Raw genomic sequence first — 26,200 nt, forward strand, 5'->3', positions numbered from 1 at the left:
TATTTATTTCCTGTCAATGTAAATTACAAAGAAATACAAAAAATAAGTTTGTACAGAAAAAAACTATATATCACACACATGAAAATATAATACAGGGATTTACAGTTATAATAATAATTTGTTTAAATTAGAGCTATTAAATAAGGACAGGAAAATATAATCATCTTGCTTACAATATAAGACCTTTCCAGAAACTTCAGGATGCTATTTAATTTCACATTTCCAGAAACAAATCTTTGAAGTGTTTATATGCCATTTTTGTGATGGACCATTTTTATACCTTCATGTCAGTCCCACCTTCCAAAGATATTTATGTTAGGAATGTGGAAGGGGAAAAAAATCAGTCAACTAGATCTTACAAATGAACTGATACTCATACATGAACTCAGAATCCCTTTAGCTATATATAAAATGATCCAATCATTTTTCACCAGAAAGGTGAAAAAAATTCTATGTGGTCTAAACTGTTCACCTATAAATGAAGTGTATGTTCTGCTTGCTTAGAAACTGACATTTACTAATGCCAGCTCTTACCACTTACACAGCTTGGAAAATATCAGCAGTTTTAAAATTTAAGACAGTAATTAGTTACCCCATCCTGCTCTTTTACATACATCTGGCAACAACATAACTTTCTATCGTCAGTAAGGCCAGTTTTTACACAGAAAATACTTAGGGCCAACCTAGATCTCTCCCGGCCAACTGGCAAAGAGCCAGCTACAAGTGCAGCCATTCCACTTCACTGAGGTGTACAAAGGGAGTGTAGAGGGGACTAGTGGTTTTAGCTATCAACATAGGCACGTGCATTCTACACCCTCATAAGGGATAGCAGAGCAGTCATGCTTCCTCTCTGCATCCTCCAGAGTGTATTGGTGGATGCCGTATGTCTGTACTGGCCACAGTGCAAAATTGCAGCTATGCCACAATATAGCCCTAAGACGAGTCTTAGGGATTACAGTACAGCAATGCTATCATTAGGAGTCTTCAAAATGCAATTATTAAAAGAATCCATACTCGGGTGGCAATTGCTACATAGGTATCACAGAAGTGTTTCCCTGTTCTACTGGCCTTTAATTAGAATGTGCATGACTGGGGTTAAAGGGAGGGATGTTTGCCTTGTTTTCATCGTCCTGCTCAGTAAGTGTCAGAAAATATGAAACTGTGTGGATTTTTCTCCCCTCTTTGGATGTCTGTTTCTGTTTTGGGAGGCTGGAGGAAGGCTAAGTCCTAAAATGATCAGTGGTGGATGTAGCATCAGAACCTAAAAAGACTAATTCAGTAAAGCACATAAACGCATTCTTAACATTCAGCTTGGCTGGTTTAGGGCCTTTGTTAATAACAGAGCTGTGACTAGGTATGGGGTGGGAAATAACTAGATGTACTTATTGTTAGTTACGTGCTCAAGGTTTGATTAGACCAAGCCTTGTTAAGCTGTTCAAATTGTAGGGGAGTGTGGGTGAAAGGAGGGCACAAACAAGCCTTTCCCACAAGGCTTGTACCCTGGCCATAGGGAGGGCAATAGGAGTCTAATGCTGTTGCTGCTGCTAGGCTCCCAGAGGCAATGCTAGACTCATTTGGGGTCATGTGGCCTGTGTGGGAGTGGCTCATGTTGTACTCTTTCAAAAGGTGGTGCACAGGCTGGAGCCTTTGTGGCAATGGGAAGGCCACTGTGCATCAAAGGGATAATTTAGCTCTTTAATTGTGGTTGGCGATATTAATCCAATATTAGGAAAAGAGAGATTGCGGCTAATGGACAATTCAGTCATGGATTCAGCTGGACAACTCTGGAACTTATTCATCACTTGATCGGGGGTATTGGCGTTAGTGTGGTATAATCCTAACTCCTCGATCTGGGCATTTTGCTATCTCCAGAGATAGTACATTGGGACTTACTTGTATACACAAGAGGATAGTTTCCTTGTTTATGCAAGGGGAACATACTCCATTGCATATTGGATCCCCTCAGATGCAGGGTGGCTCATTGTGTTGAGTGAGCATTGGAGCAACTATATAGATAGTTCATGATCTGTGATAGGCAGGCAGGGTTTGCAGGTGTGGTACTATTGTTGTATTGTAAGTATTAAAGTAAATTGAAGTGATAGGATTTCTTTAAAATTTTTCTTCCTATTAAAGCTGCAACCATTTAACTAACTCCAAGGTTGTGAGATGTGGAAATAATAGGCCTCACCCAGAATGTTAATATTGCTACATTGTTAGGAAAGATTCTTAATCCAGTTTCTTAGATGTATAATCACACAACTGAGCATTTTAAAGCAGGCACTAATATATGAACAGTTAACATTTACAACAAACATCTGATGCTTAGAACTATATTCGCTCTCTGTTACAGCAGGTTGACAGTTTGGGTCTTACTCTGCAAATTCTTATGCCCCGCAGTGGGATATAAGCCCTCCAGGAGTAAGGGTGCAGGGTCAGTTTCCCCTTTACTAAAACATGGCTTTAAAGTACATATAGTTAATTTAGCATATTGTATAAGTGCAAGTATTGTGTTATGAACAGGCAAGTGAGCGCACACAGTCAAACATTGCTTTAGATATTCAGCTATTTGGATGGAGAGTGGTAGCAATCTGTTTTGCTTTTCAATCTATTTTGGATTTGACTCGATTAGCACTTTTATAAAAATTCACACGCACTCCCATGCTAGTAACCTAAGCAAATTAAACCTATATTTTAAGGTACAATTTGTATGTGCAACACCATATCCAATAAGTACAGCCTTTTCTAGCAATACTCAGTTAACAAAAATAGGCCAAATACATACAAATCAGATACTCTTTACCTCTGGCTTTCCCCTTCTGTCTTACCATTTTGTATTCAATCCTCTGTTTCAGTCACTTTGCGCCTTCTTGTACAGTACAGAATATGTCCATGCACATATGGCAAATCATGGGGCTTATTTCAATCTTCTTTCTAATCAAAAAATCCTCAAGCAAGAGACAGATTCTTAAAGGGCACATCTTCCTCTCATAAAGGTCAATGACAAATCTACCGTTGATTTCAGTGGAAACAAGATTGGTCCCATAATTATTTACTAACAGATAGTATATGTAGGGCTACTGATTTTGTTTTAAAGTATATAGCTAAAGTATTACAAAATACAGCTATGTATATGGAAAGGACGCTAAAAGGCTTATATCTTAGATATGAGCAGTTATTTAATATATGTTGTTCAAAGTAAAAAACTGGATCTTTTATACCTACATCCCCATTATTCAGTCTCTACAAAAGAATGTAAATAATCATGTATCTGATTTTGGTTTCATGTGTTGAAGGAAGCAAACATTCTAATGATTCCAAACAGCTGTCCAATTCCTCCTTTTTTCCTCCTACATTGTGTACATCACAGCAACACTGTTTCATGGTTTAATTTGTTTTCTAAATAAGTGGCTGTCAAACAACTAGATACATCCTGATTTTTTTTCATAGAAAATTAGTTGTTATATTTTTGACTATCACAGGCCAAAATTCAGTCTAGAGTAAACAGGTGCCATTCCATGGAAGCCACAAAAGTAGTAAATTATTATTAAAATTAGAATCAATGGAACAAAGTTCAAACACTTACATAATTTAGCCCCTTGACTCTAACTTTGATAATTCTCTCCCATGTAGTGTACTCTTTGGAGATACAGTGGGCAAGGGTCTATCAAACTCACATTGTATAGTACCTTAAAGAGACCTGTTGATTTCAATGAGACTTCTCAGAGTTAGGTACTACTCAGGGTGAGTAAGGGTGGCAAAGTCTACCCCAATGGAAATGTAAGTAAACTAGAAAAGAATGAAAATAGTTAAAGCCCTGTGTACGTTTTTATAATATTATTTTAAGGACTACAATACAGTGTGCTACCTAGTAATTAACTCTAAATTGTTTTGGGAAACAAGCTATAGGAAAGACACAAGGTTCAAAATAAGGGCCCTATCCTGTGAGCTGCTGACTAACGCTGTGTCTACACTGCCATGCCAGAGTATGATTGCAGCTCATGTAGACATAACCAAGCTAGCTTTAATCTAGCTAGCTCTGGTATCAGAGCCGTGACCCTGGGTAATTACTCATGTAGTTAACCCACGCTGAAGCGTATGTGGAAAACTAGCTCAGATATGTCTACACAAGCTAAAGTCATGCTCCATGATTGCAGCGTAGACGTGCCCAGTAAGTTGAGGGTATACTGCCCCTCAGAGGATTGGGCCCAAATGTTATAGTTGATTCTCTGACAATCTTTAAAAGCAAATTTTACGAGAACATTAACATTTTGTGCCTTTGAAAGGACAAAGCAAAGTGCAACACAAAATTAGAAAAAGGGAGGGAAAAAAACCCTCCGCTAAACATTGGGCCCAGACTTGCTCTCATTGATGTCAATGGAAGTTTTGTTACTGAACTCAAAGTGTGTTGAACTGCTTGAGTAAAGAATGCAGGATCCCAAACATTCAATACATGATTGGACAAATCTGCTCACCTTACTTTCATGAGCAATTCCATGGATTTAATTATAAGAAAAGTGAGGAGGATTTTCCCCCTCCCCATTTAGTCAAATGTTTCATATGGTAAGAGGTAAACAGATTTTCTGTGCCTGGTCATAAACATTTACTATACAAAATGATTAAGGTAACATACAAACGCTCTGGAATATTCTGGCTTGTGTAACTTCATTTATTCCTCCACAAACTGAATGCTTAGAGGATGGAAAGAGGTTTGATAAGGGCTGTTTGGAGGCATGCTGACTGCAGTTCTGTTCCCTGATATTCAAATTTACACCCAGCTCCATATATTTAAGATACTGATTCTTATAAGCACACAGATTGAAAAGACAGTATCATCTACAGCAAACATGTTCTCCCCACAACTGATATCTAGAAAACACATAGCAAAGTGTCCCCCACCTTCACGTTAACACTTTGGGTAAGTCCTCACTGCAAAGTTAACTCGGATGATGCCCTCCCAGGTCTGAAGCGCCTGGTTAGCCTAGCCCAGGTGTGAGCAGCCACCCTCCAAAGCCATGCCTGAGTTACTGGGTACATCTACACTGCAGTGAGGTAGTGAGTCTCGGAGCCCCGGTCAACATTCCGGTGAGAGAGGGCCTTAGGGCCCAGGCTGCAGCTTTAGTGCGAGCATCTACACTGTTTGTACACTGTTATTTTTAGCCCCATAGCACAAGCCCAAGTCAGCTGACCAGATCTCTGAGACTCACTGCCGTGGGGGCTTTTCTGCAGTGTAGACATACCCTGTTTCCTCACTGGTGGTGCACTCACCTGTGTGTGTCACTAGGGTGGCCATGGGCATATCCCATGTGTGCTGCAGTAAGCTGAGCTGCTTTATATGATTCTTTCCCAGCCCTTCTGCACGTTGAGGGGAATTGTGGGAAGGCATTAATAGACTACCAGCACTCGGGTGGGGATTTAGCCTGAGTCCTCAATGCAAAGTGGGTGGGTTACTAACCTCAGTGAAAGCAGCACTTGCTCTTGAGCCTACAGCCCCAGACAAGCCAGCTAGCCTGGGCTGATGGCACCACTAGACTCAGGTGAGAGGTTTTTGAGTGTAGACAGAGGGGGATTGGGGCAACACCCAGGTTAGAGCCTGAGTTAATTCTACAGTGAAGATATACCCTTTGCTAGTTATCCCAATCACAGAAAGAGTAGGTGGACCTGTTCTTGAAGACTACTGACGCTGAATTTTTTGCCACATTTTATTATTTTTTTCCAGATGGTTGCTACAGGCAGGGTGGAGTTGAGAGATTTAACTGTACACTATAAAGCAAACTAAGATGATGGCATGAAAGGTGTATCTGAGAACACTGAGTTGACGGAATCAGAGTCAGATTTTGCTCGGGTCGTTTTCAAGATGCTCTCTGCTATGACAGTTTCTTTGGGAAACAGTCTCACTTTCCCATTCTGCCCCTGTTTTGGCTCATTCACAGGCTCAAGGAACACCACTCTCTTACCACTGCTGGATTTCTTCTCATCGGCTGGAGGATCCTGAGATGGAGTGGAGTTTAGGATGGATGAATGGGCACTGCTTTGGGGCAGCTTCCTTTTTCTTCTTCTTGTCTTACACTGACAAGGACATGGAGTCAGATAGAGATAAAGTAGTACCAAAATAATACTGGCTACACAGGCAGCAAGGGTGGTGAAAGCAGTGTTAAATGCTTCATGAGCATGGGATCTGTTCACTGTGAAATTGCTTACATTAATTCTAACCTCTATGGTTTCATTTAACAGTCTTCTTTTATTTATTGCAATGCATGAATACAGCCCAGAATCCTCCAGCTGGGGATCCATTATCTCTAGACTCCCATTGTGAAACACCTTAAAATTGTCAGTGTCCTTATCTGGCTCCAGTAATCTATTGTCTGGGCTAACCCAGACGAAATATGTTCCTGCATCACTAATTTTGCTGTCACAGTGTACAATCAGCCTTTCTCCAATTTGGGCCTCATGAATAAACCCAAAGGCATGGAATGACACATTGATGGTGCTTTCGGAGCAATTCAGAAAGTTGTCGTGCAATAAAGGCAGTTTATTGGAACCTTTGGGATCAGCTCGTAATACACAGGCATACTCATTTTTGAAATCCACAACTGAGTTGAAGTGTCTGTGATACCAATAAATTAGCATGGAGTATAGAATACAGTCACAGTAAAATGGGTTACCATGAAGATAAATTCCACTGAGTTGTTTGGCCGGCACTAAACTTATGCGTTGAATGGGTACTGACTGGATGTGGTTATAGGAAATGTCTAATAATACAAGTTCTGTAAGTTTGTGTTTTCCAATATACAAGTCCAGTGGGAAGTGTGACAGTGAGTTACAACATAAGTACAGCTTCTGCAATTTGTATAATCCTCCAAAGGCAGCAGAATCAATCTGTGTTATCTGATTGTTGTAAAGCAAGAGAACTTCCAGTACTCTCAGCTCTTGAAATAAAGGGCTTCCCAGTGTCTTCAGGTTGTTGGATGACAAGTCTAGGTACTTTAAATTTGGAGTTGTGGAAAAGCTGCCAGTGATAATACTGCTAATACTATTATGATTGATTATTAAAGTATTCAATTTGTCAAAAAGCACTGGGACCCATTCAGGTTCCAAAAATGCAATTCTGTTATAACTCAGATCCAGTCTTTTTATGAATTTGAAGAGAGTTCCTGGCACCCTAGAGAGGTTCTTATTGGTGCAGCTTACAATGTCACTAGCACAGATGCAGGCTGTAGGACACAAGCCAGAGGCACTGCCACATACACTTATTGTAAAGACCAAAAGGCATAGCAGTCCTTTGCCGTTCAGTTTAAGAACACCAAGTCGAGTAGAAATTGTCTGGCAGCTTAAAGACATTATGGCTCTCTCTTAGCCGTCTCCCAGTTCTCCTTGCCACAGATTATACATGTAGTTAGCCTTGCACTAATCTCTGTTAAAAGAGGAATACAGAAGTACAGAATGTTAACACATAATGTTCACACCCCATTTGGTTTCCTATGCAGACCTTCTGAACAAATGCAGCATTTTTAGTGACTGAATCCCTTCCATTTCACGTTTAGTTTTCATATCCATTATTTCCTAGGCCATGATTATCAACTTTTTTTTTTTGCATCCATTAGATTTTGAACCCACCTGCAAATTCTCATATTACAGACCTATCATTTTTTGCTCTCCCTTCAAAAAATACTACCTGTTCTCAGCCTCCTAGCTCAGTACGTGCAATTTCTGACAGTTGAGAGAATATTATAAGAAATGGCAAGGTAAGTATGCAATTTCTGAAGGATTTCACTGTCATCCATGTTCCCAGTCCTGGTCCAGGGATGCAGCTTCTGATGCAAGAAAAATAAATGGCTTGCTCCACACCAGTGCTCTTCTTTTCTCTAGTGGGGAGCAGTTTTTGATGGGTGTTTCTTCCCAATCAGGAAATGTTACCCACTTCCAAACCAATAATGTTCTAATTCACTATTTAGTTTTAAATACCAAGAGAATTCCATTTGTTGTTGTTTTAATAAATTACTGCACACAGTGCAGGGAGCAACACTTGTAGTTAAGATTGCCCAGTACTTTCCATTATAAGAACCTATTTTCTGTTTGCCACACTAACCGTTCAGGCTGAAGTGTTCAATGTGAGGTATCTGCCTCAGGTTGTATTTTTTTGAGTTTCAGCTAAAATGGTTCAGCTGTTTCTCAGAATTTGGTTAGGAGGAAAAATAAGATGTTTTGCTCTTGTTTTAAAAAAAAGACTGATATTTTATTGTGATGTTCTAGAGCCTCCATGCTTTGGAGCAGAAACTTGAAATTTAGCAGGGAGGTCACCCTACTGCCAGGAATGTGCCTTATGCCATCTCCACGAAAACACACCCAAATTTGGCCATATTGTAACCCCTGAAAAAAAGTCTGTTTGCACATGCTCAGTAGATATGTGTAGAGGTTAGCAGCTAAATTATTCCAAGATTCCACCTGCATTGAGCATACTGCTTCCTCTCACAGCTAGGAACTGGACTGCCTGTACACTGTCCCCACAGAACAACTCCATCTCTGGCAGCAGGATCTGAGCAACTGCTGCTGCAGGCCACAAGAACTGAGAGCAGAGAGACTGTCCTTCCTGTGCTCTCAGTGTTCCCCCTTCTGGCACCCCGGCAGCATGGAGGCAAAGGAGGAAGCTGCCTGACTTGAAGGCTGAGGGATAAGGAAGTGGTGGGGAGGAGGGGGAAAAAAGAGGGGGACAGAAGCTCAGGGGGAAGAGGGATAGGAACCTGATGGGGTGGGAGGGTTAGAAACAGGAGTGGGAGGAGGGGCAGAAGATGGAAGGGAATAATAGGAATAGTGAAAGGGATAAGGTTTGGAGCAGAGCGAGGAGCCATGGCAGGGAGGGAGAAAGAGGTTAGGAGTGGGAGGAAACATGGGCAGGAGCAGGGGACACAAGACAGGAGCAGGGGACACAAGTCAAGCCCTTAAAAGCTAGAAAGTGCCAGAAGTAACATTGCCTGTGCAATCTTAATTTAGCCACTTTGTGCATATGCATTATGATACAGTGTTTAATCACATGATCACATCCTACTTTTTTTTCACAAGACCCCCACCTTACACGAGATGGAGTGAGTGAATCAGGGTTGTGCAGGGCAGGAGGCTGTTGTCTGCAGGAGCCCTGCCTCCTTTGTTGCCGAAGTGGCAGGTGTGTAGTGAATGAGGCATGGGATGGCAGGAAGAGAAAAGAAGGCCTCGTTGTTAAGGCACTTAAATGTTGTCCTGGAAAATTGCTGCATCCTTGTCTCTGCCAGAGAGTACCAATGATGTCAGGCAAGTTATGTAAACTAAAATTTGTATAGGTGACCACTGTGTGTTCCTCATTTTCTGGATACCAAGATGGGGTCTGATTTGCAGGAGTGCTGAGTACTAAGAACTGCACTGAGGTCAATGGCAGCTCTGCTCTAGACATATAAACTACTACAGAATACTGAGTACTCTGAAAAACCAGGCCTCAGGTTTCTCAGATTGGACACCCAACATCAGTGGACACTTTTGACACTACCTCAGTCCCCTATATGTAAAATGGAGACGATAATACAACCCTCACCTCAGAGGAGTGTTGTGAAGATCAATTCACCAGTCTTTGTAAAGAACTATGATACCATAACCAGAGCACCATACAAAAGCCCATGAGGAAATACATGATTTTGTATTCAGTACAGGGTTTGGATGGTTGTGGAGTAAATAATGCATGAGGCCACACATTGAATGATGAGGATAAAAAGAAATATTCAGCAGCTGCTCATTCAGTGAGCACCATCCATAATGTGCATCACAGAAATCAGGGATGCCGCAGAAAAACAGTATGTGATCATGTAATTAAAGACAGTAAGGCTGCAATGGATTGCATTTCCTAACTTTTCAGTGGTTGGTTTTGCAACCTTTGCAGTCTTAACACTCTTTTCACATAGTGGGTTTTTTTAGTGTAATACCATTGGAGAATACTACTGGAGAATTTAAAAATAATTCCCATCTGAACTATAACTGGAATCCCTAAGATATTCTAAATTGGATGCAATTAATTCTGTTTTGGAAGGGTGAACAATAAGATACATAGGCCTCTATGTATGCCTCCATCCCTATCCACTGCCATTTCACCAGACAATTTTAATTTCAGTGCTAAGATATTTTATAAGGGATATTGCTATGTGGGAAATATTATAGCTAATATTTGTCATTGACAATCGAATATTTATGTACACATAACTGCTTCACAATAAAGTTGGATATGTAATTTAGTAGGAAACATTTAACAAAATATGATTGATGGTAAAAAATGAAGAATGCATGTGGATTTGCATTAGAGGATAACAATATATGGTATTAAGTGTCGTGTTTATATTTTGAGTTTATTGATTTAAAATTATAGTATTTATAGAGATAAGGTGGCTGTGTCTTGATGAAATACACATTTCTGTATACTTGATAGGAATTATGGGCCAGATTCTCAGGTGGCACAAACAGTCCCTTTGATTTCAATGGAGTTATTTACAGCGGCTGGGGATCTGGCGCAGTCTTAGATTTTTGGTCTGGTTTTTAGAGGTAATGGGTGCTCAGCACCTCTGAAGATCAGGCCATGTATGTCATCAGTGTAAGATTTAAGATGTCCTCAACTAGTTAATGGCACAAACCTTGACACCACTTTGTCCTCATATAAATGTCTCCATGTCTTCTCTGCTTCCTCCCATGCCTAGAAAAATCTCTCCAATTTGCACACCACCTCTCTTGACTCACTCAAGTCCTCCTTAAAAACTCACTTTTGCCACAAAGAAGTGAATTATTTAAAATTAAACGTAAATGTTTGTTCACTAATTGTGTGCACAAAACGAGCTGCCACATATCATCTCAAACTTCTCCTCATCTGTATTCTCCCTCCTTAAAACATGATTGTCTAGACAAATAAGTAGGCAGCTGGCATGCTATAGCTGCTGCTTTAAATGTTTGCCAGAATTGTTGGATTGTCTCCATATGCTCCCCATCTGTTTGCTGCATTCACCTGTTGTCTCTTGTTTTATACTTTGACTGGAACCTCTTCAGGGCAGGTTACATGTTATGTACAAATACATGTTGTTATGTATTTGTACAGTGCCCAATACAGTAGGGCTTTGATCTGTGACTGGGGTCCCAAGGTGCTAACCACAGTACAAGTAATAATAATAAATTCTAGATTGAAAAATCTAGGCAGGGGGATTGTGTCTACCTAGCTGTTGTGTGAAGAGCTGAGCGCAACTTTGGGCATGGTACAAACAATAATATTGCTCATTCCCTTGCTTGTAAGTGCTTGTGTTTTGTTAGTGACGGGATGAGGAACCATGTTAGAACTTTGTAATTCTAACTGGTCAGGTACCAAGTTTTCTAGTGGGTTTTTTCCTTCTTTTTGAAAACTGATATAAATAAATGAAGATTCAGGATAAAGTTTTCAAAAGCACCTAAGTAACTTAGGAGGCAAGTCTTATTTTTCAAAATCAAATTTTAAATCAATAGGCTGTGAAGTCATTTAGGTGCTTTTGAAGATTTGTATATCTAGTCTTAAATACTGAATTTGATTATAAGCTCTTTGGGGCAGGTATTGCATCTTCCTATGTATTTGTCCAGCACCTAGCACAATGGGGCTCTAATTATGACGGGAATGTTTAGCATTACTGTAATTCTAAATAAATAATTACACACACAAAAATTAAATGTGAGGGCCATTATTATGTTTGCAGAGTTAAGCACTCAAAAGTTAGAAAATGCCAGAATTCAAGTTGCCTGTGCCAGTCCCAGTCTTTCCTCCCCTCCTGCTCCCAGTTCTGTTCTTCTTGCCCACCATTCCCAGTTCCATTCCCTTGTCCCCAGTCTCCTTGCCCACCACATCCCAGTTCCACCCCTCCTGGCTCCTCACCTTACCTGTCTCTCTCTCTCTCTCCCACCCCACCACTGGTCTCCAATCATCCTCTGTCCCCCACCCATGTTCCCTTTCCCTTATTGGTTCCTAGTCCCAGTCTCCCTCCCCTGGCACCTCATCTGAGTGTGACTCCCAGTCTAATCCCACCTGTACCAGTAATTAAGCATAATAGTAACTGAAATGAAATGCTGCTGGGAAGGCAAAAGTATTAACATTAGCATCTTCCTTGTATTACTTTTTGGATTAAATTTAACAAGCCTTTTCTCACACACAAGGTATAATGATTTGATTATTGAAAATAGACAAGTATTATTTTAAAATAAACCTACTTATATGAAGTACAAATATTCTTTTAAAATCCTAAATTTAGGGATCCTGCATGTGCATAGTGTTAGAGCCATCAATTAGGAATAGTCCATTTAGATGAACAAAAATATTTAAGACCCAGTTTTTGCAAAGGTTCCACATTGGCCCTCTTGAGGAATCAAGCCCCAAATATTTTGATTAATCTTGGAAAATTGATCATTCTCTATGGAAGGCTCCAGCCCTGTGTAATGTCACATACACTTGCATTCATGGGGGATATTGGTCATGGGGAAACTTCTGGGGTTTCTGCCAGGAACCTCATAGCTCCGTTTTTTTCAGTTCCATGCTTTTGCTCTGCCTTTGATGGAGCAGTGCAGGTAAAATTTTTTGTTTTTTTGTTTCTTTCAAACTGATTATGTTAGGATTTTTTTTTAAACAAGACTGTTTTGGAATATTTAACCTTTTGGGGTGGGAAAGACACTAACTGACTCAGATCTCCAGTGAGCAGCTGCACTCAGCAGCTTTGATAGAGCAGAGCTAGATTATCCAGGCATCGTGTGCACCTGGACGAGTGACGTGATGGGGAGATGAGGGGACACTGTTACTGAACTACAGAATGGCTAAGGCCTACTGGGCTACACGCTTGAACAGGATTGAGCTGCACTTGCAGGACCCATTGGGGTGGTAAAAATAGCTTTACATCACCTTTGCATCAAGCTGATCCTGGGGTCAGTTTGGTGACCGGTTCGTTTCCTAGTGCAGCCTCAAGCTGGCACCTAGCTGCTGTGACCCTCAAGATGTGGTGGCGGAGAGTCAGCTGTAGCAATAGTGACACTAAGCAGACTTAAGCTTTGTCACTGCTAAAAAAAAAAAAAAAAAAAAAAAAGCTTGGGTAACTAACATGTGTGAGCTATCCCACTGTGGGACAATGGAGACAAAGCAGTTTAGTTCTACCTCAAGGTAGCTGGCGAGGTGAGCACCAGTTTACCTCGCAGCAAAACTAAAGTGCCTTGTCTCCACTGTGTTTTTACAGAGGATAGCTCACATGCATTAGTTACTCCATGGTACAAATGCTGTTTTAGTGAAGACGAGGCTTTAGTGGGGCTGAAGATCTGACCCATCGAGACAGCCACCTCACAGACCTCATTGGAATTAGACTAGGGATGAATTTGGCCCAATAGTCTTACCCAGAGTGCCACCTCATGCATAGCAACACATCACAAAGGGACTAAGTAAAGCCATCTTTTCTCCATCTGTATGCATAGTGCTTGGGGTGTCATTTAAGACTGAGAGTTTCCCCGAGACATGTTTTTTCTACTAAAGATAGCTTATTTGGCTTACATGAGCTAACTGCCTGAGAGATGGGTGAACAAAAGGGTGGGGGTGCCAGAGAGCCTGGATTGGGTTAGATACAGAAACACTAGCAATATCATATACAGGAAGTCAATCTCTGCAGCTCTTCTCAGTTTATATGGGTGCAAAAAATGCTGATGCCCAAGGCTCTCTGTAGTACAGACCCTGCTACTATGGCCTTAATTGCCAAGCAGATCATCAGATTAATGGAAACCTGCCTTTCCCCATGGCAAACTGCAGCCCACTGGTAGTGGTGTCAGATTTCGGTCAGTCTCCAAGCTGTGACATTTTCTGCAAAATATAGCCCAGTTTAGGATTCTCACTGTCTCCACGGGCTTTTCTGATCATTTAAACTAAACTTTAGGGGAAATGTTCACTTATTATTCAAACATCTGTTTTTAACTTTTTTTTTAAACTGCAGAGCTCTTTTATGTGGTGTCTCCTTAACATCCTCCTACAGCTAAACTTTACTATGTAACCAAGCTCTAAAGTTGCTCTGGGGAAGGGGCAGTATCAGGACTGAGTGGGGTGATTTGAACTGACAGGATCTCCTGCTCTGTAACAGGCTTAGCTCACAATATGAAAAATGCATAGATTACTGATTCTCAAAATAGCATTGTTTAGTTTCCTTGTTAGCTGTCACTTCTGTTACTTAAAGGCCAAAGCATAGTTAAATATTTATTTTAGGGGGGATTTTAAATCATTTACTGTAGAGGGGTTTAGAAAATGGTTACCCCCATGCACATACTCAAAGTTTTAGAATTAACATCTCTTATGAAACTAACAAATTCCCCATGGCATATAAAGAGGTGGTGGCTTTAAACCTCACTGAAGAGTTAGGAGTGATTACCACAGTTTAGGAAGATCCTTAATGTTGAACTTTTTCACTCCCGGGGGGAACCCCCTCTTTCTCCTTGTCTATCTTTCCCCCTCCCTTAGGGAAGACTATTTTTCTCACTATGCAGTGATGCTCAAATTTACCACAGTCTAAGGTCTCTCTCCCCTCCTTTCCTTTCATCTCTCCTCATTTTTGCGTCTCTGTCCCTTCCTCTCCGATTCTTTTCTCCCCTTTCTCTGTATCTCCCCACCTCTGCCCCCCTCCGTTCAGAGCCCTGGCTTTGCTCGGGGCAAGGATTCGGCTGGCAGGGAAGGGCGCCTTCCTTGTTATCGGGCGGGCTCACGGCTCTGGGGCGTGCTCCTGAAGAGGGAGCGAACCCAGGCGCTGCTCCGGGGCTGCCTGCTAACTCCAGCCATGGCCAGCAGGAGCAATGCATCCAGATCGACGGGTTTTGCCATCGCCTTCATGCCTCTGCCCGCAGAACCCGCCCGGTGCCGGGGCACGGCCAGGGCCCGAGAGTTCCCATTTACCCTGCCACAAAGGGCATCTGGAGAGGTCCGCCAGAGGCTGCACTTGGCAGGGTAGGAGTCGGATTACCTGGGGGTCCAGGCAGCCTCCTGGGGAGGAGCAGCAGCCGCTCGTTCATCGCAGGGGGCAGGGCGGCGCCGGAGGCGTGGGGAGCGCTGGCCCTTGCTCTGCGGCGGCGTCCAGCCCTGCATGCTCTTTGCCCCGAGCCTGCTCCAACTTTGAGGACAGGCGGAGCCGGAACGGGAGCCGGGCGCTCTGGCCGCACAGCGAGTCCCTCTTCGCTTCGCAACGGGCGCCTGCCTTCATCTGCACCGCAGGGACAAACAAATGCGGAGCCAGCCGCCGCCTCCGCCCCCCGGCAGCGGGATTGGTTAGAGCAGCGGGGGGAGGGAGCTGCCCCACCGCGGGTAGCCAGTGGCCGGGAAGAGGGACGCGGGTGCCCGCGGTAGCCACGAGGCTGTGGCTGAAGTGGCAGCGAGGAGTTCAGCGCTGCTGCGGTGATGGGGTTTTATTCTCTCTTCCCCGCCTCCCTCATCCCGGACCCGATCCTGAGCCCGATCCCACTGAAGTCAGTAGCACAGCTGCGAAACGGGCCCTTGGTTTCCACTGGAGGAGGGGCAGCTCCTCCTCCTTTGAGCCGCGAGGGGGGCTGTGGTATAGCGGGGCGGGGACACGCGTCAGGGGACGGGAGTCGTCGGAGCTCCCGGCAGGGATTTCACAGGGGAGAGCGGGGGACGTTCCCAGTGCGAAGCGAAGTTGCACCTGAACAGATGAAGGCACGGGTCTGTCAAGTGCGTGGAGCCCAGCGAGCCTGGGGGCGGAGTGGGGCGTGGGGTGGCTCCTGGCCTCATGGGCTTGGAACATGAGCGCTGAGGCTAGTGCCCCCATTAAGGGTGTGTTGGGAAAGGGAATGAATGGGGCAGTTTAAACCCGGACAGCGGCCCGATCCTGCAGCCCACGGCTCCCCTGAATAAACTAGTCCCGGGAGCAGGCATTGCAGCACCGCGCTAGCATAGACACACGCGGAGGGGGGCGTCGCAGCTCCCTCCTCTCCTGCTGTCTCGCTAGGTGCAGATGCGCCGGGACCGGGGTCCTCTGGTTCCCTGGGTACATGTGGTCACGACGGTAAAAATCTCCGAGTCAGCCGGAGCCCCGCTGCTGCTAGCTGGACTGGGGGCTGGGGATCGGGGCTGGGGCGCGCTTCTCTCTCGCTGAGGCAGCGGCTTTCAGTACACAAAGCACCAAGGAGGAAACACGAAAAGGGCAGCTGTCTGCCTTAATGCAGCTGCATCTTGCTGGCCACGGTTGATCTCCTCGCCAGCCCCTCTCAGCCTACCCCCTGGCACAGGCAGGGGCTTCAACAGACTCTGGGGATAAGTTCACTGAAGCCGCGGCAGTAGCTGAACAAGGCAGCTAGGGTGACCAGAGAGCAAGTGTGAAAAAGCGGGAGAGTGGGGTGGGGTTACTGGGGGACTAATCCGGCGATATAAGACAAAGCCCCTAACAATTGGGACAGTCCCGATAAAATGGGGACATCTGGGGACAACCTAAAGCAGTGGTTTTCAAACTTTTTAGGTCGCTTACCCTTTTCTAAATAATGTAGTTTACTGCATACCCCAATCTGAGCTAGGCAATGGTGACCTGGGGGAGAGGGGAGGCTCATGGGTCACCTGCCACTCCCAGATTTCTGCCTTCTGTTTAGCAACAGCTTCTCAAGTTTTTCAAACTGTGGGGCATATCCCCCTATGGGGGCATGGAGGAAGGTGGGGGGGGACACGTTGTGATGCCAGGTGGCTCAGGCCTGCTCCCTGCAGTGGGGCTCCTGGAGGGAGGGACCGCAATCTCCAGCCTTTGACACCTCAGGAGGCCACCCAGCCTGTCTGGGTTGGGAGAGGAGCACAACCCAAAATTATAACTCAAAGGGGGCACGAGGCTGGCCTGAGCCCTGCCACCCGGGGCTGGCCCAATCTGCCTGGCATCACTGCTCACCCCCCCCCCCATACTTTCCTGCATGCCCCCCTAAGGGGGTGCATGCCACAGTTTGGAAACCTCTGTACTAAATAAAAATGCATTGTCTGCCATTACAGGATTTTTCTTGCGTGCCCCCTGACAAGGGCTCATGTACCCCTCCTGGTACATGAACCCCAGTTGAAAACCACTGTCCTAAAGGCAGCACTGCTGAGTCATCCCCCAAAGCTGTGGCCTCCTTAGAAAGAGGTGACAAATCTGAAGAAGTGTCCCAGATTGAGGTGTCAATAAAGGAGATTTTGGAACAAATTGATAAATTAAATAGTAATAAGTCATTAGGACCAGATGGTATTTATCCAAGAGTTCTGAAGGAACTCAGATATGAAATTGCAGAACTACTTACTGACTGTGGTATGGAACCCATCACTTCAATCAGATGACTGGTAGCTGTCCAATGTGATGCTTATTTTTTTTTTAAAAGGCTCCATAGGTGATCCTGAAATTATAGGCTCAAAACCTATATCTTCAGTTCCAGGCAAATTGGTTGAAACTATAGTAAAGAACATAATTTTCAGACACGCAGATGAACATGATTTATTGGGAAATAGTCAACATGGCTTTTGTAAAGGGAAATCATGCCTTGCTAATCTATTAGAATTCTTTGTTGGTGTCAACAAATAAGTGGACAAGAGTGATCCAGTGGATATAGTGTACTTGGACTCTCAGAAAGCCTTAGATAAGGTCCCTCACCAAAGGCTCTTGAGCAAAGTAAGCAGTCATAGATCAGAAACTGATTAAAAGATAGGAAATAAAAGGTAGGAATAAATGGTGATTTTTCACAATGGAGAGAGGTAAATAGTAGTGTCCCTCAAGGATCTGTATTGGGACCAGTTCTGTTCAACATATTCATAAATGATCTGGAAAAAGGGGTAAACAGTGAGGTGGCAAAGTTTGCAGGTGATACAAAATCACTCAAGATTGTTAAGTCCAAAGCAGACTGGTACGAGTCACAAAGAGAATCTCACAAAACTGGATGACTGGAGAAGAAAATGGCAGATGAAATTCAGTGTTGATAAATGCAAAGTAATTATCCCAGCCATACATACAAAATGACAGGGTCTAAATTAGCTGTTACCACTCAAAAAAGAGATGTTGGAATCATCGTGGATAGTTCTCTGAAAACATCTGCTCAATATGCAGAGGCTGTCAAAAAAACTAAGAGAATGTTAGGAATCATTAGGAAAGGGATAGATAATAAGACAGAAAATATCATAATGCCACATAAATCCGTGGCATGCCCACATCTGAATACTGTGTGTAGTTCTGGTCGTCCCATCTCAAAAAAGATGTTGAAATTGGAAAAAGTACAGAGAAGCGCAACAAAAATGATTAGGGCTATGGAACAGTGGCCATATGAGGATAGGGACTGTTCAATTTAGAAAAGAGATGACTAAGGGGTGTGTGTGTGACTGAAGGCACCCCTGTATTCACACTCTACACACTACTGTAATAATCTTTGTACAAAATATGCCCTGTGAGGTATCATTTGAAACTAATAACTTTCTGCTCAATAATATCATGGTAAAATGTATGTAGCAACATTGTATGTAAAGTTATGAACATAAGCTGAAATCATAACTGACATATGTGTTCCAGATAAGTCCAGGGAATGAGTAAACCTGTTTCTCAAAGATGAAGGACAAGTTGATGCCTGAGTCAGGTGTCATCAAAGTTGATGGGCCTTCACCTATCAAGTGGCCATTCTTTGGCAAGGAAGGGGGATGGGCTGGAACAAACATATCTGCTCTTAGCAAACAACAGCATGAAACCTCTCCCCCCACCAGACCCTATGTTTCCTTTCTTTCAGCTGGAAAGAACTTTATCTAGGGGTCTCTCTCAGGTAAATGCAGTTCAAAAGGTGAATAAACGATAAAAGAGAAAGCAAAAACAACCGAAGGTATCTTTCCCTATCCATCTCTCTCTCTTTTCACTTAAAAGACAAAAGAAACAGCCACTGGAATTTGGGAGCAGTTCCTAGCCTGAGAGTTTGGTCAGCAATGTACTGAAACCATGTGGTAAGGAAGTTCACTTTGAACCAAGTCTAGTTTGTTAAGTTTAGAAAGAGCTTTATCTTTATTTTTCTTATAACCCTTCCTGACTTTATGCCTCATTACTTGTACTCAGTTAAAATCTATCTCTTTGTAAATAAATACACTTGTTTTATTCTTTAATTAGAACTAATCCAGGGTTGTGAATTGTTTGGGTAACTCCATTTAAGGTAGCAGACTGTTGTATGTTGATGCCCTTAGAGGGGCAATGGACCTAATATATCTGAACTATCCAGGAGAGGGCTGGACAGTGCAGGACAAACGTCGTTGGGGGAAAATCCGGGACTGAGAGTACATTCAGGTCACTCTGCAAGTAGTAACCAAGGCTGCTGGAAGCCAGAGTGTGGTTGGTGTTTGAGGACAGGCTGCTGGGGTCAGAGTTGGGAGACGAGGGCAGTGACTGTACACAGCGCTCAGGTTGTGACCTGCATGCTGTTTGGCTGTTCGTGAGGAGCCAAGGTTGGGAGTTACAGCTGCAAAGCACTGTGAGGCACCTTAGGTTGCAGGGCAAGTGGTGACATAGCCCCTCACTGGTCTGGATTGTACCCTGGAATGTCATAGGGGGATATGCTAGAGGTCTATAAAATCATGAATGGATATGGAAAAAGTGAATAAGGAAGTGTTATTTACCCCTTCACATACCACAAGAACCAGGGGTCACCCAATGAAATGAATAGGCAGCAGGTTTAAAACAAACAAAAGTAAGTACTTCACAAAACACACTGTCAACCTTGGAACTCGTTGTCAGGGATGTTGTGAAGGACAAAACTATAACTGGGTTCGAAAAAGAATTAGATAAGTTCATGGAGGATAGGTTCATTAATGGCTATTAGCCAAGATGGTCAGGAATGCAGTCCCATGCTCTGGGTGTCCTTAAACCTCTGATTGCTAGAAACTGGGACTGGACGATAGGTGATGGATCACTCAATAAATTACCCTGTTCTGTTCACTCCCTCTGACGCATCTGGCACTGACCACTGTCGGAAGACAGGATACTGGGCTAGATGGACCATTGGTCTGACCCAATATGGCCGTTCTTATGGTTTTAATAAAATCTGTTAATTGAATCTTCAGTTGCCTCTTCAGTATTTGTGCAGGTAGATTAATGCCCATTTGACATTCTTCATGGTCATGCCCCCTTTTAAGGGACGAGGAGGCAGATTTCAACAGGCCTCTCTGGGAGCTTTGCTGCTGACACCACTTAACTGTGACTGTTGATGTGTCTGTAAAGGAAATGAGATAAAACTGCACTGAGTCCCAAGGTGTCCTGTATGCGGAGAGAGTATTTTAGCAGCTGTAAACACTACATCAGGGAAAACTGCACACTCCCTGGCTTCTTAAAAAGGAGGCAGGAAATCCAAAACATGGACAGGATTTTGGGGGGAGCTGTGGAGAAAAGGGTGACTAAAACACTCTGAACATCCTTTTGCTTAAATGATGTGGGACAAAAAGAGAAGACAATTTCATCCCTCCGGTAACTTAACTGGAGCCTAAATTACTCCAGAGATGAATCTGGCCCACAGTGTGAAAATAATCCTCAACTGTGAACATGCTTTTCTGCTTCTGAAATCCCTGGCTTTCATGAGGACCCACCACCATGGGTGTATAAACAGGGAAAGATTTTATTTAAATGCTGTAAATACCCAATAGAGCTGACAGTATATGTCAAAATGGAGAAATATGCACCAATATTGTGCCTTAGTAGATGGAACTGCAGGGTATTAATAATGTAAAATAGATTTAAAAGGCATTGTGTGTGGATTTATTAAACATTTCTCCAGTTAATTAAATGATCAAAATCAAGAAAGGCTCCACAGTAAACAGGGTTTTGTTAAGAACAAAAGAGCCTATCAAATGATACAAGGGGTTATCTAAAATGTATTGCCATGTACTCAGTATGCCTGAAACAAGCGATCTGTGGAAAAGTAGCTTAAAATAGGAAAGCACTATCGGGGAGAGAAGAGGCAAATTTTCCAGCTATAGTTTATACTCTTTAGAAAATTCTTTCAACAGTTTCCAGCCTATTTTAATATTGTTCAGTAATATTTATCACTGAATTTCCATCATCATTTAAAGAACTCTAAATTTAGAGACTGAAACAAAGCAGTGGCTAGTTTAGCAAATAACAGAGATTGTGAATTTATTGTCAACCTGGCTTACAGTTTATAAAATAATTCTCAGCTAGCAGGCTCGTGTATGAAAGCTATTGTAAATCAAACTTTTCTTCCAAGGGCACCTAGCTGAAGTGATTTTTTATGTAATGGTTTATGGCTAGATATAATGTTTAAAGGAACACTGCCATCCTAAAATCCATGTTACAAACAAACAAATATCTTTACCTGTATGATGGGTGGTATTTCTATTGATATCAATGAGCTCTGGAGCAGGCCAAGATTAGTGAAGTGAATTATTATAAAAATCCAGTTTCCAGGTCATCTTTCATGGGCTTTGTTTTCTTTTTGCATTTCTCTCAACTTGGATAATGAATCAATGAAATAAAATTAATCTCCAGGTTTTTAGTTCTGCTGTGTTTGGGTTACAAACATTGTAGGGGGCTGTGGGCTTATTTAAAGAGAACTGTCTTCATTGGAATTTTTGTTTAAACTGAAACAAACATTTCTATTTGCCTTAGATTAAATAAAATCTTATGCCAAATTTAATTTGATCATATCACTAATATAACTACAGGAAAATATTAACTTTCTTTAAATAAAATAATAATACCCTCCCCTCCTCCCGCCCAGCACTGAAGAACTTGTTCCTTAATTCCTCATGAAGGCAAAACTCCTATTCAGGTCAATGATTCTGGCAGTATATAAATTGCTGGATTGGCCCATCAGTAGTATAGACTGTTATCTTATGTAGCAGTAACATATTTGCATGTATTTTTTCTGCATTTCCTTAAAAATGATCAGATCAATTCACAGTTTTATTAATGTTTGTGCAGGGCTTTGAAAATACTATAGAAATGCAAAATGATATTATTGTTTGTAGCTGCTTCACTGTTTATACCCCAAATCTGGAGTGTTGACACCGAGATACCTATTTTCGGGTCTGTAGGTCCCAGGCCTTAGCTGAGAGGCTAAAAATTAAGGAGCTCTAAATATTTTTTCCCTCTCAGTGTGCGAAATATCATTTATTTTTTCTATTTGAGACTTTAGGGCCTAAACCTGCAAATTGATGAGGACCTTCCAGAAATCAGTGGGAGCTGAGCTGAGTCACTAAGCTCACAGAATTGGGCCATTTGACTATAAGTAGAAATATGACATGTCATGGAGAAATCATGACCCAGGGACGTATCAAACTGTCTGACAACAATTTAGACAATAATGAATTCTCAGTTGTTGGTTTCTTGTTTAATTTTGACAAGCTAGCCTATGACATGATGCAGCTTAATGATTGTGCTGTTGCACAACATGAAGCTTCATCTGATGCTTCATGTCACATTAAATCATAAGAAGGTTTTTAACAAGAATGCTTTTGGGTTTGAGCAATTGGAATGAAGTAGGATAATTGTCTTTCTTTTATTAAATGTTACTGATGGGAAAAACAGCCCTTTCCCTTCCTGATTGCTGATCAGATATGGACACAAAAAGTGTGAAGCTGACAGTCCATTAATTAGGACATGACTGTATCCTGTTCCAAATCTAGACAAACACCTCCCCAGTAGAAATTTTTGTTGCAGGGAATTATTGCTAGCTGTCTCCATCTTCCAAAAACATCAGGATCCTGCCTCTGCCTTCTTGCCTCTATACCGAACGATCCATTAGACTGAAAGTAGTGATGGAAACATTCTTCTTTTTGTGGTACGGTACAATGTCAAATACATTGTCAGTGCTAAGAACATTAACAATAATAATTCCCCTATAAACTTAAAAAAATCCCCTTCTAATGTGTTTTAATAAATACATTTTGCTAAAATAATAATTTTACAATTGTCATACATTTTACCACTGAAGGGTCTACAAACATTTCTTAATGTTAGCAAATGTTAAATTTGCCCCCGTTGTAAAATAGTCCATAATACTTATTATAGAATATACAATAATGTCTCTTTCAGCACCTAGCAAGGAATTTTCAAGCAGCACATTGAACATTTTGTAGCAGCACAAGAAAACCATGCATGTCTGTAAGATGCTTAGCTTGTAAGGGCAGTTACTGGTCAAAATTAATTCTCGGTGTAACTGCATTGCCTTTGCTGGAGTTATCACCAGAGATGAACATGGCCCATTTTGTTTTAGATGTATTTTTAAGCTTTAATTTGCCATTTTGAAAAAAGAATATAAGAAAAACACTTTCCAGGGACTGACTTTGTGGGCATAGAGCTGTGTTTTTTAATGCCAAGCATGGTCAATGGATGAACAGCAAATGTAATGACCTTGTAGTTTCATCATTTATACCCCCATGCAACTCTAATGAGATCAGTGAAGGTCATAGCAAGGAGTGGAGTTTGGTTCACGTGTAATTTAGCCCTATATTTTGGTCCCTCTTTCTATTACAGTCACAAGGTAGGTGAGAGCCCCTTCAAGAGTGCACTCAGTTGCACTAGTTTAAGGTCCCTTGGAGCCTATATAGCAGTGCAAAGGGAAGGGCCCAAGGATCATTTGGCTCTGGCCTCATCCTTTGAAAACGTGGTTCTAACCCAGGGATGGGCAAACTTTTTGGCCCGAGGGCCACCTCGGGGTTGTGGAACTTTATGGAAGGCCGGGTAGGGAAGGCTGTGCCTCTCTACCCCTTCCCACCCCCTGACTGCCCCCCCAAAACCTCCAACCCATCCAACTCCTCTGCTCCCTGTCCCCTGACTGCCCCGACCCCTATCCACACCCCTGCCCCCTAAGAGCCCCCCCCGAACCCCACCCCCTATTCAACCGCCCTCTGCTCCTCATCCCCTGACCACCCCCTCCTGGGACCCCCTGCTCCTAACTGCCCCCCAGGATCCCACCCCCTTATCCAACCCCCTCCACTCCCTGTCCCCTGACTGCCCTCCTGACCCCTATTCACATCCCCGCCCCCTGACAGGCCCCCCGGGACTCCCACTCCCAACCCTCCCTATTCCCCATCCCCTGACCTCCCCCCCAGAACCTCCACCCCATCCAACTGCCCCCTCCTCCCTGACTGCCCCCTAGGATCCCCCGCTCCCTTACCCAACCCCCCCACTCCCTGCCCCCTTAGCAGCAGCAGGAGCTCGCAGCCGCGACAGCCGGCCAGAGCCAGCTGCGTTCCCCACCCTGCCCAGCGGGAGCGGGAGGCCAGAACGTGGCCCGTGCAGCGGCGTGGCTGTGGGGGAGGGGGGAAAGTGGGGGAGAGGTTGGGACTAGGTTTCCCGGCTGGGGGCTCAGGCTGGATGTGGCCCGCTGGCCGTAGCTTGCCCACGTCTGGTCTACACAGACCATTTAATGTGCAGCACATTAGTGTGCTTTAGAAATCACACCCTTGTAGAGTTCATTACTCCACCCTGTAGACAAGCCCATAGCTTAAACAGCATTGGTAGATTGGGTCATATGGGAGGCTAATACAATTAATTGATTCACAGATATGAAGACTGTAGATTTATATAGGGAAGTATGAATGAAGTTAAAAAAACATCATGGGTAATTCCAGTAACTGAAACTTTGAACCTTCCAAACTGTTCAGTTCAAGATGCTTTAAAAATCCTATTGCAAGGGTGGAGTCCCCGATTCATTTAGGTAAACTCATTAATCTGTTATCACTGTTTTCAGGTCTCTCATCTTATTTTATTTATGTATGCATGTATCTGTTTTCCTTCTTGGATTATATTTATTTCTGTCCTTAAGACTTTTCACATCTGTCACACATTTAAAATACAAAATTTGATACAGCCTAGGGGCATGATGGTATCTAATTTACCATTTGATTTTTGCAGGATACCCAAAATTCTCCACCACTAACTTCAGGGAGTAGCAGAAAGGATGAGATTTATAAAATAGCCATGAATGTCAGATCTACCATTGGCTGTTTGTATACATTTTTTTATCTCTATGCACTGCAGAATTCAAGGAAACTTTAAAAATCAGCTTAATGATATATTGTTTTATTGGAATATATTAACAAATTTAATATTTTAAAAAGACAAAAATACATTTCAGTGAAAATAAAATGCTATCTCAACCTGCTGATAAGAGAGAGGGAGAGTTTTCCTCAGCACCTCGCCTGTGGAACTAGAACTGCTTTTATCAGACAAGATGCTTTTATTACTTGTTCAATTCCCTGTTCCCTCCGCAATGACCATGTTTTTCTGGCAGACATCTAACTGCTTCTCTTTTTAAGAAGCTAGAAAAACAACACAAGGGGAGGTAAAGTGCTGTGTTATAACCAATCAGGTTTGTCTTTCCACTGCTTTAAGCTCATTTTCTCTTGGCCATTGAGAGCAGCTGCTTTTAATGAACACAAATAGGCCAATAAAATCCACATGCATGTTATTAGAAGGGTTCTTACCATCTACATTATGTGAATGAGATTAGCAGTCTGAAGTCCAAGTATCTTCCTTTGGAGTTTAAATATAGCTCATTTTTTTGCTCCAGGATTATAATAATTAGCTTTTGTTGTTAATTTATGTTGGTAATTAATTAATCTTCTCTATTTTTGATCACCCAGACCCTTCTGTTCTTGAGCATTCCTCAACAACTAACTTTTCATTGCCCAATTGTCCCTTAGCTGCCTAATTTGAGTGCAGCGGGGAGAAGAGCTGGACCTAGGGCAGGGTGATGTGTGGGGTGGAATGATGAGAATAAAAATAGTATATCATGTAATTAAAGGCCGTTTCATAATGCATACATACAAGGGGGCTGAAGTAAGGATCCACAGGCAACTGTAAATCTAACATTTCCTAACTTTTGAGTGCTTGACTTTGCAACCTTAACGGAGTTCTTTTAACAAAGCTTTTTTTGTGTGTGATAGAAACATAATGTAATAAAAATGGGCATTTTTTCTTGAACAAATATCTAGGCATTGTTTTGCATCAAGTGTCACAGACATTAGGCCCCAACCCTACCTGTTGGCAGAGTGCTGCACCAGGCTGGACCTAGACTTCAGTGGCATTCCATATAGGCATGGTACAGGATTGGGGCTCTGTTCTCTACCCCCAAGGCCCTCTGTTTTCACGTAACTATCTATGTGCTCTCTGTCTTCTTGTTTGATTTAATCATGAGGAGGCAAGAATACTCATTTCCCCTATGGGAA

At 42.7% G+C, this 26,200-nt stretch overlaps 1 protein-coding gene and 1 long non-coding RNA gene across 5 annotated transcripts in view; one reads left to right on the top strand and one right to left on the bottom strand.

Moving 5' to 3' along the window:
- Window positions 1-15,347, bottom strand: AMIGO2 (adhesion molecule with Ig like domain 2). Of its 2 annotated transcripts, none has more exons than XM_034770099.1 (2): window positions 14,994-15,347; window positions 1-7,411 (listed from the first exon to the last, which is right to left on the bottom strand). In XM_034770099.1, exon 2 carries the CDS (start codon window positions 7,336-7,338, stop codon window positions 5,773-5,775), a length of 1,566 nt encoding a protein of 521 aa, XP_034625990.1. In that variant the 5' UTR covers window positions 7,339-7,411; window positions 14,994-15,347; the 3' UTR covers window positions 1-5,772. The 2 variants fall into 2 exon arrangements, with proteins under 2 accessions (XP_034625990.1, XP_034625999.1); XM_034770108.1 differs by lacking the exon at window positions 14,994-15,347 and adding an exon at window positions 12,911-13,046.
- LOC117877228 overlaps window positions 15,344-26,200 on the top strand; it is a 15,224-nt gene continuing 4,367 nt past the window's right edge. Inside the window, exons 1-3 of one of the 3 annotated variants that reach the window (XR_004645656.1) lie at window positions 15,344-15,492; window positions 18,760-18,792; window positions 18,891-18,967. This is a non-coding gene — a long non-coding RNA (uncharacterized LOC117877228). Of the gene's footprint in view, window positions 15,493-18,759; window positions 18,793-18,890; window positions 18,968-24,884; window positions 25,013-26,200 lie in introns of those variants that run through there. The other 2 variants (XR_004645655.1, XR_004645654.1) reach the window with 2 other exon arrangements.

This window comes from Trachemys scripta, chromosome 1 (genome assembly GCF_013100865.1).
Source record: "Trachemys scripta elegans isolate TJP31775 chromosome 1, CAS_Tse_1.0, whole genome shotgun sequence".
In the NCBI taxonomy this organism is placed as follows: Eukaryota; Metazoa; Chordata; order Testudines; family Emydidae; genus Trachemys; species Trachemys scripta.